We start from the raw sequence: 16,735 nt of genomic DNA on the forward strand, positions 1-16,735 counted from the left end.
TTGTCATGGGTGTTAATTTTGCTAAAAGCATAGTTTTGTATGTGTGCGCGGTGTGATGGAAGCAGAGAGGCCACCACCGGAGGTTCCCAAACATCACAACGGATGGTGACATCGTGTGTATCCGATCCCACCTCGGCCTTGGATCCTTCTCCATATCCCACCTGCCTTCATATCATCTCTACATTGTATTCTCCCTCATACCCAATTTGTCTTCTTTTGATTGTAAATAATCATGTATTCATGATCCACATGAATATATGTTTTAATTAAAAACTCAGATGATTGACATGCCCAACCCCTCCCTCCAAAATCGGATCAATCCAATCATTTCATTCTCACTTCTTACCCTCCTCCTCCTCCTATCAGTATATAATTTTTTTTTTTATATATTCTTCTTTTATTCATAATATATTTTTGTATATGAATTTGATTTGACATTTTAATCCAATTATAACACTATTTGTAATTATTTTTTTTTGGGGGTTGGGGGGTTGGCGTCTCGGCCACCTGTCACCATTGTTGAGACACCGGGGATGGACAGTTAGTGTGACATGGAGATGCAGCTACTATGCACGACAAGGTAAGAAAGGGCCCTTTTTAATCGTATTTTATCTCTCTTTATTCTAAGCCGTTGCGCACAAGGCTTTGTTTCCTCGCTCGTGCTATAAATTGATCCGCACTCCGCGGCAGCCACATAGCATCGGCAGGGCGAAGTGGCAGCAGGATAAGAAGAAAGCCGTTCCCTTTCGTGCCTCCCGATCACGGTTCTCTCGCGGGGAGAGAGAGAAACAAAGGTGAGAGCTTGATGCGTATGTATAGCAATCGTTTTCGCTTGGTTTCGCCCCCCTTTGCTCCTTCCTCGGAAAATAGATCACCTCCTGCGTTGAGGAGGCGCGCGTGATCGTGTTGTGTAGTCGTGATTGATCCGAAGACGGAGGCCTCTGATAGGGCGGGGAACCAGGAGGGAGCGGTTCTTAGCGGCTGGATTCCCTTTTTTTTACTTCGAGTGGTTTTGGGTGGAGCCGCTGGAGGCAGGTGCCCAAAGGCGAGACCTTTGTTGGATTTGATGCCTATTCCTTGAGGATTCCTTGGCCTATCGCCTCTTGGTCGCGAGTTGGATATGCTTGGCTCTCCCCTGACTCACATGGCTTCGTTCGAAGGAAGTGGTTCCTTGAATTCGATTCGGTGTTCTTGCGCATGTTTTTGAATTGCCTTTCCCTGATCTGCTGGTTTCGTATGCTAGTTTATATTAGATTTGCTTCACGTCCTGTCTTTCCTTTTTACCATTTTCACCGGTTAATCTAATTGGTCTGGAAAGTAGTATAATCTTGCTGTTCCTCTCGGAATTTGTCGCTTGCAGGAATCTTCAGCTGCCTTTCTGCCGTCTGAATCTTTTTTCTTCTGCAAGCTTTGACTCCCATGTCTAATCGAATATGGTTCTTGATTCCATACTAATCGCGCGATGTTTCCGATGCGCTTCTGCCATTTGGTTACTGAACTCTGCTCGGATGGCCGTTACTTTCTGCTCTGCTGACATGAACTTTTTCTCATTTGCAGCAGTACCGATATCGCCTGTGAAGATGAGAGTTGTCAGCCTCGAGGGCGTGATAGACGAATTCGAAGCGCTGACCAAGGACGCTAGCCGGACGCAGAGGGAGACACTCCAAAAGATTCTCGAGCAAAATGGTGAAGCAGAGTACTTGCACAAGTTTGGCCTCGGAGGAAGAACCGACCCTGAAAGCTTCAAGGCCTGCATCCCTTTGGTCACTCATTGCGATTTGGAGCCTTACATTCAGAGGATTGCGGATGGTGATACTTCTCCCGTTCTCACGGGGAAGCCTATATCTTCGATTTCACTCAGGTGATGATGCCTTTGGACTCGTGCCTCTTTGTGGTGTTGCCTCCGCCCACAGCGTCCGTCCTTGCTAATTCTAGAGAAGCGTCGTTTGCATTGCCACAGTTCTGGTACCACACAGGGGAGGCCCAAGTTTATACCCTTCAACGATGAGCTAGTTCGGACCACCATGCAGATGTATCGGACTTCGTTTGCATTCAGAAACCGGTATGGGTTTCGAACACAATTAAGGACCAATTTTCTCATCGTATTGTTTCGAGGAACTTGCCATCTTCATCACTGCTACTACAAATTTGATGTCTGCAGAGAATATCCCATCGGGAATGGAAAAGCTCTGCAGTTCATCTACGGCAGCAAGCAGGCAAAAACTAAAGGGGGCCTTATTGCGACGACTGCTACGACCAATGTGTACAGGAGCGAACAGTTCAAGCGCACGTTGAAGGATATCCGTTCTCAGTGCACCAGTCCTGACGAAGTTATATTTGGTTCGGACTTCCAGCAGTCCTTGTATTGCCACCTCCTGTGTGGGCTGATTTACTCGGATGAGGTGCAGATCATCTCTTCCACCTTTGCTCACAGCATAGTCCATGCTTTTCGAACTTTCGAGCAGGTGTGGGAGGAGCTGTGCACCGATATCAGAGAAGGGGTCCTCTCGAGCAGAATCACCCTGCCATCCGTACGTGAGGCCGTGTCCAAGCTTTTGAGCCCCAATCCGAGCTTGGCGGACTCTATATGCAGCAAGTGCGTGAGATTAAGCAACTGGTATGGTGTGATCCCGGAGCTTTGGCCCAACGCCAAGTATGTTTATGGCATTATGACCGGATCCATGGAGCCATACTCGAAGAAGTTAAGGCATTATGCAGGACGCCTACCCCTCATGAGTGCCGACTATGGGTCTTCGGAAGGATGGATCGGCGCTAATGTCAACCCGAGTGTTCCTCCTGAATTGGCTTCCTTTGCTGTGCTCCCCAACATTGGCTATTTTGAGTTCATCCCTCTGGAGAAACCCAATGGGCAACAGCTGGCGAAAACTGCCTCCACCATTCACTATACAGAATCTGAGCCGGTCGGCCTGACCCAAGTTGAAGTCGGCAAAGAGTACGAAATCGTCATCACCAATTTTGCAGGTTAATTTACTGTGCTCCGCTCTCTTCATTTACCTTTTTTCTCTTTTTCGTTTCTAGTAGTGGCTGCAAATCTTCTTGTGATGAAGTGCTCGTTAACAAAATTGGTAAGGACATCAGAATCGATTTTGCAATCAGCAGTTTGACATGCCTACCTAGTATGCCAGAGTGGTGCAGAGGAAAGATGAAGAACTTAAAAGGGCAGTTTGAAATGGCCTCATGAACTTTACTGATATCTGTTCATGCTAGCTATTTCAGAAATAAGCAGTCTTGATTTTGCTCCGATGGCTAATTTGGATGTCTGTGTGTCCTTTCGGGCTTTGGTAAGAAGACTTAGAACAGTAGCCATGGGCGTCTTTCGAGTAAAGGGTTGGCATTGATTGAAACAAAACTCGTTTGGTCTTACTGTGGAAGAAAAGGACATTGATCGTGTAGGTATCATCATCGAGCTTAGATTGTGACAAATGCGTGGTTTGGACTTAATTGGCTGTGTTGGCATTGGGTTGTGTCCCACCCACCAAGCACACTGTTTTCTTTGGATTCTACCCTAAAACCATTGGTCGCCGGAGCAATCTCTTCTTTATTTTTCACCAAATCTTCCAAATTATATGTTGTTAGGGATGGATGCACATGTCCTTCTTCTTATAACAGATGCTATCAGTTAGTTAGGTACTGAAAATTTATGATAAACCCAAGTACTCTTTCACTTGGCTTTGCATCTTTGTTTCGTTCATGATAGTGACTTTCTATGACCGGCGAGTCACCTTGCTCTTTGGTCGTCTGTCTACCTCTTCTCTACTTGGCCATACATTTGAGTGGTCAAAATGGGATGCTGAAACCAAACATGAACTAAGCTCGCGAGTACTGCGAGGAATGTCAAAGCAAACAGATCATCATCTGAAAGCCTTCATTTCCTAACATAATCTCGACTGATCCACCAGGGAGACTTGTGTCGATTCGGTGTCCTGTCATCTTCGTATCTGGTTAAATGCCACCACTTACAGCATTGGATTTCTTTTTCATCCCACCACTTACAGCAGTAATCTGTGCATCGCCATGGCAGGTCTGTATCGGTACAGGTTGGGAGACGTGGTAAGGGTAGCCGGCTTCCACAACTCCACCCCGGAGCTTCAGTTCATATGCAGGCGAAGCCTGATGCTGAGCATCAACATCGATAAGAACACCGAGAAAGACCTGCAGATGGTTGTCCAGGAAGCAGCCAAGCTCCTGGCCGCGGAAAAGCTCGAGGTTGTGGATTTCACCAGCCATGTCGACACCTCAACGGAGCCCGGACACTATGTGATCTTTTGGGAACTAAGCTCTGACACAACCGAGGAAGTTCTCCGTAGCTGCTGCGATATCTTAGACCTGTCCTTCATCGACGCCGGCTACGTCGGATCTAGAAAGACAGGTGCCATTGGAGCTCTGGAGCTTCGGGTGGTACGCAGGGGGACGTTCGAGAAGATATTGGAGCACTACATTGGACTTGGAGCGGCGCTGAGTCAGTTCAAGACGCCACGCTTTGTTGGCCTGTCAAACAGCAAGGTGCTGCAGATCTTGTGTAGGAACGTCACAGGATGTTACTTTAGCACCGCCTATGCCATCTGAAACACCTCTTCTGTGTCTCCATCCTGTTCTGTGATGTGTTTCTTGTCTCTAGTCCTGTAAATATTCATGCTTCTTACTGCAAGAACAGTGGTGCAAATCAATTGCGGTTGAAATTTGAATGTACGATGCGACAAAGTCGATTTCTGGCGCAAGCCTGGTAAATCTACTGCACAACATATACTCTGATGACATTAAATTCTTGATAGGAGACTCGATGTCGCTCTACGAGTGGCCAATGCATGCGTCAAATGATTTGGAAGATGCATGTTTCGTGGAGACCAGGCTCGTGGATTGATGCATTCATACACGGACAGCAGCAATCTCCTCCGTGCTTTTCGACGTTGCCCGACTTCGCACGGGGACAGCCCCCCCCGGGACACGAAGCGGAGAGCCAGCCAGCTGGCCCTCCAGAATAATGTCGAGTACATTCCACTCATGCCTCTCCTTGTCGTCGTGGGGACTTCGATGGCGACAACCGAGTTGGTCCATGCCATCATTTCTACTCCACTAACCAACAGCACTGTGATCACGGCAAGGGGGCCCTGAGATTGACATCGATCTTGTTTTCTTCTGACCAGTTCTTCCTGTGTTAGCCGTGGACAAAACATGCCATGGAAAATTTGTGTGGTGAGCGAGAACAAACAAAAAATGTAGTCGAGATTCAAGCTCACCATCAGTGTGGTACTTACACCAGCCTGGAGTAGACGAGTGTAGCTGCCACGCTCTCTGTTCTCTCGTTTGTCCGGTGCTGGTTTCTGCACTCACGGGCTGCGTTTCGCAAGCCGGTATACTCGTGTCGGTGGCGGTACGTGTAACCTCTCGCTGCGTGTGGGCTTCCGCCGCCCACGACATCGTTGACCATCTCTGCAAGGCAAGAAACACGACGAGCTAAAGCCCGATCCTTGAAATATGGAACAAAGTGACCTACTGACTCGTCCGGTTGGGTCCGGCGAGCTCTCTGCACGCGATGCGTCCTCTTCGCGCATGTCGATTCCCAAATACACGGCCCAATGGGCCCAAAGCTAGGGTTTGATGGGGGTAAGCGGGGGCCTACCAGTCTAATGGGCCCAATTGCCAATAGCCGATCAATCGATGGAGAAGATGATATAAGATGGGGTCCGAGATATCATTAGTCGTGGACTGGTGGAAGTTGCGTTAGGAGATTATGGTATCCAAAATTGAGGATGAGAAAGTAGTTAATGGATCTAACGTTTAAGACGAAGAACCGGAGAAGCATGTGAATCGTGACGTATGTCTTGCAGCGATAGATCCTAGCTATGGTGCATACGCTGATCGAAGCGCATGAAGGGATCCATAAGGGTTCTCGAACAAGAAGATCAATGATGGTATAGGCATGATAAGTTTAGACTTTGCTTTTCGATCTTCCTTAGCTTTAGAATTAATATAATATACTGCAACATCGATCGATCTTATTGATTAGGAGCAGACGAGGGAAGTTACAACTGCATGTCGAAGCTACCTAAATCGACAACCGGGAAACTCGGATCCCCTCTGCTCTCTTCCTTCTCCTGACATCGATATGCATTTAAGAGCGAGCAGAAATCTACTCCTTACATGGTGTAAAATAAGTTGGAGCATGAAACTGAGAATTCTCCGAATTGTGTGTCGAACTCCAGCAACCTGATATCTGCATCCACCGCCGAGTTGGGTGGCGTCAACGAATCAGAAACGTAGGAATCCGAAGCGAGAGGTTCGAGTCCGGCCTCGGAGTGACACAACTGGTTAGGTGATCCAGAGATGTCAATCAGCTCGGAGGCGGACGGGGATCTACCAAAGCAGCAGTTGTCCGGTTTGGACGGCTGCGACGAATAACCATTGATGCTCTCAGGCAACGTGGCTTTCGCCGTCACGGATCCCAACCAGAAGGAAAGGGAGCTCTCATGAGTATCCAAGTCCATGCCGGTTTGGAAGTCCATAAGCAGGTCTTTGTTCGGCTGCTGCACGCGCTGATCATTCTGTAGCCGACGATCGGGCTGGTTTTGTCGTCGCTCTTGTCCCGATATGCTCGCTGTCGTTGGCACCGGGAGGCCTCGACAGCACGTGTGGGTTCCCTGATAGATGACGTCGAAGCCTTGTGGATCCTCATCCGATCGTTGCACTTGTTTTGTCGCGAAGCAAGACTTGGTGTTACGATCCCTACACCTGTAGTAACTTCTGCAACGGAAGCGTATCTATTAGCACTACGTGGGAGGCGATGAACCGTAGGAGCGAGAATTACACGCAGGATTTGACCTTTGAAGGTGAAAAGCAAAGATTGATTAGCACTGACCTTGAATGTTTGGATCCCAGGATATTTTTGTTCCCGTATTTTCTCCAGCTATAGCCATCATCAAGTGCAGCTGCAACTCCTCCTGAACCAACCGTCACCTGGATCTTCTTCTTGGGCAGCGTCTTCCTACAAACCAAAAGCATGGTCACGTAAGCTTTGAAGGTGATAGATGTGTAGCATTAATCCAAACATTCTAATATATGTGTACCTATTCTTGGACAAGTTGTTGCAGTTACGATGGAACACCGAATCGAAATTGCCAGCCGACGCGTCCTTGTTGGCGGACCGCAGAGGGTCTTCGGGGACGGTGTTGGGAAAGGCAAGCTGCTGCTTAGCTTCCGAGGTGCTCGACCCAGCGATGTGGATTAACTTATCTATGGATGACACTATGTTGGATGCGAGAGACTTAAAGGATTCAATAGGAGAATGCTGATCGCGATGAGCCACCAGTTGCAACGCTAGATGTTGCGCTCGAGCAAGCTCAGCAAGTAACAGGCTTCGGTGCTTGCATCCCGTGCTATTCTCCATGCTAGCTAGCTTTCGATGCCAAGTCGAGAAGAATGATGAGCGGGAAATAATGCAAGAGGATGAAGATGACGAGTTTAACCAAAGTAAAAAAAAAAAGTAGTGCAGCCTAGAAGAAACCAAAGTTCAAATAGCCCAATGGTTCCTACGAGAGATATGAAGAGAATAGCTAGGTCGAGAAGAATGGGTGGAAGTTGCTTCGAGAGTGAATGAAGGTGGATGAAGACCAACCACGATCTTAAAAAGGCATAGAATGGTAGACAGAGAAGCAAGTGTGTAGGACAAAAAGCGACTGTCGCTATTTTTATAACCAATCTTGTCTGTCTCACCGAAAGCATTGGTCTCGAGTCTTATCTCCCAAGGTTTGGCCAGTGGGATACGAGGCAGATAGATAGATGCACTTGGAGTGCATGAACCACAGCCACAAGTGGGTGACAACATCAACCTGTTCGTTCGATTACGATTTACACACCATGGCATCATGTCGTTGGATCTCCCTGTCAATGTGTGTGTCTTCAACATCAAGTGAGCTGATCGTTTTGACAAGCCTTTTTTAAGGTTCCTCAATAATATTTTTATAGACACGAGAATAAGTGGGATTGCGTGGGGATGCTCGCAGTTGGGACATGCTTCGACCTATCGAAAATTTGTAGAGAGGAAGTGAAGAGAGAGAGAGAGAGAGAGAGAGAGAGAGAGAGAGAGAGAGAGAGAGAGAGAGATAAGCAGGTGGGCCCTTCGCTAGGCAACCACAAAAAAAAAAAAAAAAGTTCTTTTGGAATCATCATCGTTGGCACCAACTAAAGACACCAGTCAGTGACTTGGTCTTCGAATTTGTAATAGAATAAATGTTTTGCTGATTCTCCACATCCTACGTTTCAGCATCACCCAAATCTCAAAAATCTTTGCTTGGTTTTTATAAAGTTGTATGAATTTTATTATCTGATTTGGTTACTTTCTGTGTGCCAAAGTCTGATCACTTCATTTGATACTTGTTGGACTGCTGAGTTGGTTTCATACCTGTGGCCATTTGCATCTCCAACGTATATAAATCCGACTTTCTATATATATATATATATATATATATATATATATATATAGCTTTATAACAGGTGAGATGAAATAGAAAGTGAGTTAGAATGGTTGTGATGAATAAAAGAAAATGTAGTAAAGTCTATTGTCGTTTATTTTCTACAAATTATGGAATCAGCCTTTCCTTCTATAAACCGGGAATGTTCCGAGAAGGTTGCCGACACGCTGGCCGTGTACAACGTTTCGAGTTGAGGTTCCTTATCCTCTGGAGTGACTAAAGAAATCGTTTAGATTCCATGCCATTACAAAGATCGATCATGACGATGATGCAAGGAGATGAATTAAATATTGGGAACGTAATGTGGAGGAATGTGTGGTGTGATGACCAAATACATTGCCTTGACTATTCCTTGGTAACTCCCTTTGGAAGCTTGATGAGGGAATCTTTGTTTTAATATTAGGAATCTTTTTGTCTAAAACTATCTCGAGCTTTACATTTTTTTTAGGAATCGATATGTTTTTGTAGGAATCGATAAGATGGATTTTTTTTTGTTTATATATATATATATATATATATATCTTCAAACAAACTTTAGCAGACGAGGTATAAAATTTGTTTGTCGGACGAGATTTCAAACGCTCGTATTTTAATATATTGATTTTAATAAAATAGAACAATCTATAGGATGTTTACCAATTTTATTTGCTCTAAACATGACCAACTTGAAGAATGGTTCCCAAGTAGATTTCTGGATACCAAACGGACTTCTTCATGTACTAATCTCAATAGTGTTGATTGAGTTTCACTAACATCATCATCTCCATTTGTGATCCTTACATATTCGTGGGGTGACCTCTTTATCTTATTCGAGATAAGGAGATCCACCTCTTTGTCGAGATTATCTGATAAAAAACACTATGCAAAACAAATAATCTAAAACTATAGGAAAAGTGGGTTGAAAATATTAAAAATCTAAAACTCTCATAAACATTAGATACCAGAAAATGAATTATTTATATACGTAAAAGAGATCTCGGGCACCCAAATACTTCAGCTAGCAATTGGGAAATTTAGTTCCTTGAAATCTGAGGTAGAATGGCAACCAGAAGCAAGCAACATAATTGGGGTTGAGGCACAGACCGCTCAGCGAAGAGAAAGAGAAAGGCCGAGGCACAAAAAAATGAAAAGAGAAAGCGAGGGATCGTGCGATCAACTGACTGACTCTTCAAATTCTTGCATTAGCTCCTTCCCACCTCAATCCACATGATTCATGACCAAACTACCGTACATTGTATATTATTTTGCTTTTAGTGCAATTTTAAATTCATAACTAATCTACTACACAACATACATCTCCTTTTACCAACGACAATCCAGATAGAGATCCCTTGTGGACTAAAGCTATTTTTCTTTCTAGTGAACCTATCTATTTTTGTTTGTTCCTGGCATGTAGTAGTCAAACATGTGCTCATTCATTGGTGATGTACATAATTCACATTTCATTATTCCTTTGTAAAGACATTCATTTAATCGTACATTATATATATATATATATATATATATATATGATCATCTTGAGTAGGCTTCACCATAGGAGCTTGAGAATGATATCCTTTGATGGACCGTATTTTCTCAAAGATCAAAAGTTTAGCTAATTAGCAGAGTGTGTTAGGTAGGTAGTAAGTAATACCCCGTCATGCATGCATGGATGGATGGTCTAAAGTTACGTACTAAAACCATGCAATAATACACTATTACGTACCGTCGAAGCTGTCCCAATAATTTGTGATGGATAATAATACTTCCTGTTTAGGTTGGGTGTAGATTAGATATATACCACACTCATCCAATCCACCGTTCCACCACAGTTGGAACATTCTACTTTAACATTCTTAAGCCGTAGAAAGCGACTCCTAACCTGACTAATTTCTCAAAAGGTAGAGAGCAAACACTTTGTGCAATCTTATTTTTGTTTTTGCACGAGGCAGCTTTCGTATAGATTTGTTTAGTCAACTTCGCATCTGTGCAGAGGGACCATTCATCCACTGAGCTATAGGTTTAGCCATATCTTCATCCCATACCGCATCCCATTGTGGGTGAAAGACATTTAGACAGCAACTGTTGCCAAACAAACACTCGAAAGGCACTTCCTAGAAAGAGTACATTCCTTTTTGTATTGTGGATTTGTTGCTGAAGAACTAACCCTCCCTTGTTTCCCGGTAAGATGATAACTAGTGATGACCTCATCACATTTTAGTTGCAAGCAAAGATTTTTGTTGGCCTCCGAAGGGAGCAGTAACATTCGGTGAACCTGTGATTGTTCTCTTTAGTCGCAAGTCGAAACCAAGGTGATGTTTTATGCAGCAGGGCAAATTGCTATCTTCCCTTTAGATTTTGGTCTTAGTTTCCGAACCTGTCAACCACTATATCATGCATGAGATGTTGAAGCACAAATGTTTTATTCTCATTTGTCAACAGGTCAAAACATGTCCCTACAATGAATGAATATTTGACAAACAAATGGGGACATCAGAGGGCATTAGTACAAAATCTAACGCCATTCACACTCGTCAACTCCGCGCAAGGCGATGGCTGCACCTCGAGAGCGCCACCGCTCACATCGGCACATGTCCATGGCACTTCTCGCGACGAATCGACTTCGAGAGTCACATTGGAGAGGCAAATATGAGTGAAGGGAGAGTCCTTGATACCCTGTATCGAACCAGGTTGCCGGACACCGACACCCCACACATTCTTGATCGTCAACCCATCAACAACCGGAAGAGCATTCGGATCGTATCCATCGTCCGGGTGGTCTCCTGCCTTTCCTGAGATCTTTAATGCCTTGCGAACATTGTTCAGATTCACATCTGAAATGGTTATGTTTCTGATGAACCCTCCCCTGCCGGAATTGGTCTTTATATGGATCCCGATGCCGGAGTCGAAAATATCCAAGTTCTCAGCAAACACATTCTCTATTCCCCCAGAAGTTTCACTCCCTATAGCGATTCCAGCAAACTGGTTAGAGCCTGTTACCCGCCGAACAGTTATTCCAGAGCTAGGACGAGCATAAGCAATGCCGTACTCATCCCAACCACTCTTCACAGCCACCAAGTCATCCCCTGTTGAAATGTAGCAATCCTCGATACAGACATTCATGCTCGAATCTGCAAGATACAATAAACTTAACAATCAAAATGGCTCAAGGATCAGAAAAAGCCAATTAGCCCGAAATAATTGCTACGATGCTTATGAGCTCATAGACCTCGATGACGGATACGAAAATAGAGTCATGAATGGTATCTTAATTATATAACAGCACTCTTTCACGAATCAAGGACGAGGCAAGATACTATTACCTGGATCAACTCCATCAGTGTTAGGAGAATCATACGGAGCCAAGATGGTCACGTTTTTCACCACCACATTGCTGCAATGATAAGAGGACATGATGTCGTGGAGATAGATCCAACCTTTGTTTCAGATTTTTTAAATAACAATCACAAAACAAATATGTTCTAGCATGCAACATCATAGCTCTGTGGCAGTCAATATTTTCATAATCATCACCATTCAAGATTGTAATCTGAATTATAATATCGACATATCTGCTACCTTGCAAGTCAGTGGGCCTCAGAATTACATCCTCCCATTCCAACAATTTCATCGTAACTATACTACGAGGTAGCTTTGAAATTTCATGCTATACAAAAATTTTCACGAAAATTGATCCAAATCTCCAATGGTGTCATGAACCTTACCCGGTGACAGAATGTTCCTAGCATTTAACTAAATCTGACCACTTAGAAAGTTCACCCAAATTGGGCTTTTCATGAGGTTGCGTATCACGACAAAAGTAATATATCTAAACTCACGGCACCTTTTAACGAGGAGGAGGCTAATCAAAGTAACCAAACATATCAAGTCATGATTGGAGGCTGTGACATGCATCCAAAAGTGTCTTGCCCTGGACCCCCATCTCCTATCACCCACAGCACAGGATGTGACATGAAGTAGTCTCAAAGACACCTACGTGCCATTTGATAGAACTAGAACAATACACCTTTAAAGAAAGAAAGAAAGAAAGAAAAAAAAAAAAAAGTAGTAAATAAGGTTTCTTTTTTCACCTGCAATAGACAGGGTGAATGTTCCAGAAAGGTGAGTCTTGGAAAACCACATTAGATATGATGACATCTGTAGAATGCATAAGCTCCAGGAGATTTGGTCTCGTAAAGCGCAGAGTTTTCTGTCTCCAAATATTCCACCACATTTCACCTTGCCCATCGATTGTTCCGTTCTCACCTGCAGAATTAATAGAATGCTTAAAAGAATTGTTGTTTTATATAAATTCATGGTAAATCCACTGAGCAAGTGCATCTTGAGACAAAACATATTAAAGCAGATAGGAGGGAGGGAGGCAGGATTTCACTAAAATAATGTTGCACATACTAAAGTACTCGAGATATTCAGTCTTGATAATGTAGAAAACCATGAACTCTGAGAAAAAAACTACACTAGAGCTCAACGGGGAAAAAAAAGGAAAAGAAACTATTGGTTCGCATCAGTTCCCAAATTTAGAAATCTTTAGCATCATATGATCTACAAACTCTCTTTTTCTGACATCAATCAAGCAAACTGGCAAGATGGTTTTCCTTCCTTTGTTTATCATATATGAAAGCTATTTCAGCATTATGGTGTCTAAGAAAACTTACTATAGAAAAATTATTATTACTTTGGTAAGTCATTTTGAAAACCAAAACACACAAGGCATTTAGAGATTTGGAAAACATATATAGTCATTTTTGTTTTGAAAAGATATAGAATGGTCAATATTTAAATATTTTGCAAGCAGCCGACTTGAAGTTCTTTGATGCAAAATATATCTACTCATATTTTGGGTACAGCAGTTTCTTAGATCTTCTGCCGCTGCCTTTGGAAAAAGTTAAAGACTATTTTAATTCTATGGAAGCGCAACTATGGATTTTGATCACAATGAAAAGATGTGTCTTCTTCCAAGCTAGCCTCAACCCAAACAAGAACATATTAACATTAGCAATATACATAAAAACTTTGAATCCACGAGCGTACCTGTTATTATCACGTCCCGAAGCCCATTGCCATGGATCAAACTCATGTATCTCCCACCTGGTAGCTCTCGTCCTCTTCCATATGATGGTAAAGGATCGATCAGTGGCCAATTCGAAGTATCCTTCGACAACCAATAACAAATATGAGAAAAGAGAAAACATCAGCATCCAAGCACCGATGCAAATATATCCGGAAAACGAAGTTAAACATATATCAAGTTGAGACGAATGAAATAAACGAACGATTACACGTATTCATGCAGCAAAATTCACAAATCGCATGTCCCTTATCCTGATACTCGCGCCGATGACCGATTCTGTACTTTGTCTTGTACGTATATAAAACAGACATCACGACAAGGAGTAGGTAAAAAGAGGTTTTTTTAATTATTTTCCTTGGAGAAAAGACCTCAGAGAGGAGATATGATTACAACCTGGGTGGCCTTGATGACGGCATCCTTGGCGAGGAAGAGCGTCATGTGGCTGGTGAGGTTGAAGGCTCCGGTGAGCCATACCCCAGCAGGGATATAGAGAAGGGTTCCACCGGACGCATTCTGTTGCACAATATGGGAGATGGCGCTCTCGAAGACCGCCGTGTTGAGCGTTTTCCCATCCCCAACCCCTCCGAAGTCAGCGATCGACACCGTCTTCTCCCGGCTCTTCATCGGCACTATCCCAGAGCACGTCGCCTCCCCTTCCGCAACCACAAAGGCGCCGCCTTTAAGCACCGCGAGGAGGACAGCTACCAGAGCCGGCACCACCAGCAGCCAGCGCACCATTTTCTATCAGCGAAACGAGAAAAGAGGCAGCGTTAGCGACTCGTCCGATAACATGGAAGGCTCCGAGGCGAGATTATTTAGGGAAATGTTCTAAATCTCAAAGGAAGTAAAAGATAGGGTTCTTATCCCTTTCTTTGTGTGTCATCTCATTTGCACTGCATATTTGAAGCCAAGAGAAAGGTCCCAAGAAAGGTTTCTTTAGAAATTATACGCGAAAAGATGGTGTTCTTGAAGAAGAAGCGACCTCCGAAAATTCAAGATTGAACGGTGTACAGACAGTTGCAACATGCTGCTATCATATATATATATATATATATATATATATATATATATATATATATATATATATATATATATATATAAGGATTATAACATCTCTCTACGAGTCACTTCAACAACACTTAACAGCATAAATCGTAAATATTCATTATACTGCAATTAAACTGACATTTAATCCTCACTTAATCGATTTGAGACCATTATATACTAATATAATTTGAATATGAATGAATTCAATTTAGATCAAATAAACTTGTACTAGTCAAATCGATTCAAAAACATTTTGAATCGATCTGAACCTGTCAATATTTAGACTCGAATCAAGTATAAAAAATAAAAAATTAGACCAAGCTTGGCCAACCTACATGACTATGGATCTCGATCATGTAAAGCTACGTGTGTTTATCCAAGCAGAGGGCAATGAGTTGGGCTGAAATAAGCCGCATGAGCTCAGCCATGGTGTTTGGCCTGTAGGTTGGATCTCAGTTAAATTGAGTACAGACCCAATCAACCTTTGTCAATTTAATTTTAAATATTTATTTAGAATTATTAAATCATCGCAACATAACTAATAAATAGCATCAAGATGAAATTATATTTAAAAAGAAGACAAAAAAATAATATTTTTAATTAATCATCTTTATTTAAAACCTAAGTGTAAAATTAAGTAATACTTCGACAACTAACATAATGCAGGATATATAATTTTTTTAGGAAAAAAAAAAAACAACTAAACATAGCATCAATGATACGAAATAACTACCATGTGATTTAGATCTAAATTTTAATATAAAATTTTCAAACAATTAAAAGAATAAAAACAATTTTACTTTTAAAAAATATATAAAAAATTACCTTTCTTTCGCTATTAGGGTTGGTGACAAAATGAATTGAAAGAAATTGTCTACCCTTTAATTTAAATAGGAGAACTTGAGCATTCTTAAAAAGATAATATTTATTTGTATTTATTTTATTTACTAAATTACATCAATAAATTTGGAATATCGAATATTAGTTTCCTAAATTTTATTGGAAAAAATAGAATTAGAAAATCTGCGAATAATTAAGGGTATTAATTACAAAAGATATACCGAAATGGTTCATGGAAGGTGTAGAGAAGATCTTTCCCACTCTGGGATCCTTTTAAAAGGTAGACGCGTCTTGGAACCGAGAAGGCTCCAAAAGCAGCAGTCCATAAACAAAAGGAACGTAGATAGGTTCGAAGAAGAAGATCACAGAAAGGGGAAAGATGCCAACGCAAGAGAAAGAAGAAGAAGAAGAAGAAGAAGAAGAAGAAGAAGAAGAAGAAGCATACCGGCGACAGAAAGAAGAGGTTCGTCGGAGGCTCGCAACGTTCTCCCCACCCCGCCTCAGCCTCGCGATGGAGCAATCGCGTCGCGGTCTCACTCCGGCAGGGGTATGCTTATTTAATGCGATGCGTATTAAGATACCTGATGGCTGTTTTCATCGGAAACACGCCGGTGCAGAGCAATGACCCTTGTCTGAAGCACTCACGCAATCGCAGGATAACATCTGGATCCAAAGACTGCAGTACAGACCATCTTACGGTATATTATTAGGATTGTTCCAATCTACCTAACAGGAATCTTGAAGAATAGTCAACGTGAAAATTGACCGACCGACCACTGACCACTGCACCGGGCACTGTTCCTTCCAGTAAATACGAACGGTAACTGCGAGCTGTGGGACTGACACCACGTATCATAGGCAGCAGTAATCATAAGATTCGGGGATGATAGAAAAGATGGATGAAATCATAAAATTACTCCTTGGTTTATACGGGAAGCACTTGTGTTCTTCCCTGCTCCCAGAAGCATTCTGGATGATATAGTATACATGGATAAAATGCACACAAGACTGTATATCCAATCTACAAAATAAGAATGTCGAAGCATGATGGAGTCGATGGGAGGCAGAAACAACAGTGCTTCTTATTGAAAGCGACCAACCACTGACCATCTTAACGCCTCACAAGTAACAATCACGGTCCTCTTCACACCCATGGAAAATGGTAAGACTAAGAACAGGAAATGGGGACGGGCTCGTGGTTCGGACCGATCTGTCACATCCATGCAAACCCAATTGGATGGAATGATATGAGGTTCTTATCGTGACACAGTGGTCTCTGTCTTCACCA

The 16,735-nt window shown here is 42.8% G+C and overlaps 3 protein-coding genes across 5 annotated transcripts; 1 reads left to right on the forward strand and 2 right to left on the reverse strand.

The window, feature by feature from the left end:
• The first annotated feature begins 648 nt into the window (after window positions 1–648).
• Window positions 649–4,710, forward strand: LOC135636588 (jasmonoyl--L-amino acid synthetase GH3.5-like). Of its 3 annotated transcripts, none has more exons than XM_065148393.1 (5): window positions 649–794; window positions 1,558–1,861; window positions 1,961–2,062; window positions 2,162–2,982; window positions 4,043–4,710. In XM_065148393.1, exons 2-5 carry the CDS (start codon window positions 1,581–1,583, stop codon window positions 4,585–4,587), a joined length of 1,749 nt encoding a protein of 582 aa, XP_065004465.1. In that variant the 5' UTR covers window positions 649–794; window positions 1,558–1,580; the 3' UTR covers window positions 4,588–4,710. The 3 variants fall into 3 exon arrangements, with proteins under 3 accessions (XP_065004465.1, XP_065004466.1, XP_065004464.1); XM_065148394.1 differs by having other exon boundaries at window positions 662–794; window positions 1,561–1,861; XM_065148392.1 differs by lacking the exon at window positions 649–794 and adding an exon at window positions 858–1,163 and having other exon boundaries at window positions 1,561–1,861.
• A 1,390-nt stretch (window positions 4,711–6,100) lies between these two features.
• On the reverse strand, window positions 6,101–7,590 carry LOC103981533 (probable WRKY transcription factor 41). The gene is made up of 3 exons (XM_009398286.3): window positions 7,086–7,590; window positions 6,878–7,003; window positions 6,101–6,762 (listed from the first exon to the last, which is right to left on the reverse strand). Exons 1-3 carry the CDS (start codon window positions 7,403–7,405, stop codon window positions 6,159–6,161), a joined length of 1,050 nt encoding a protein of 349 aa, XP_009396561.2. The 5' UTR covers window positions 7,406–7,590; the 3' UTR covers window positions 6,101–6,158.
• A 3,284-nt stretch (window positions 7,591–10,874) lies between these two features.
• On the reverse strand, window positions 10,875–16,131 carry LOC103981534 (probable polygalacturonase). Its single transcript, XM_009398287.3, has 6 exons — window positions 15,893–16,131; window positions 13,954–14,301; window positions 13,521–13,641; window positions 12,560–12,734; window positions 11,792–11,862; window positions 10,875–11,599 (listed from the first exon to the last, which is right to left on the reverse strand). The coding sequence occupies exons 2-6, from the start codon at window positions 14,296–14,298 to the stop codon at window positions 10,962–10,964; spliced, it is 1,350 nt and encodes a 449-aa protein (XP_009396562.2). The 5' UTR covers window positions 14,299–14,301; window positions 15,893–16,131; the 3' UTR covers window positions 10,875–10,961.
• Between the last annotated feature and the right edge of the window lie 604 nt (window positions 16,132–16,735).

The sequence above is a fragment of the Musa acuminata genome, chromosome BXJ3-4, assembly GCF_036884655.1.
Source record: "Musa acuminata AAA Group cultivar baxijiao chromosome BXJ3-4, Cavendish_Baxijiao_AAA, whole genome shotgun sequence".
Classification (NCBI taxonomy): Eukaryota; Viridiplantae; Streptophyta; class Magnoliopsida; order Zingiberales; family Musaceae; genus Musa; species Musa acuminata.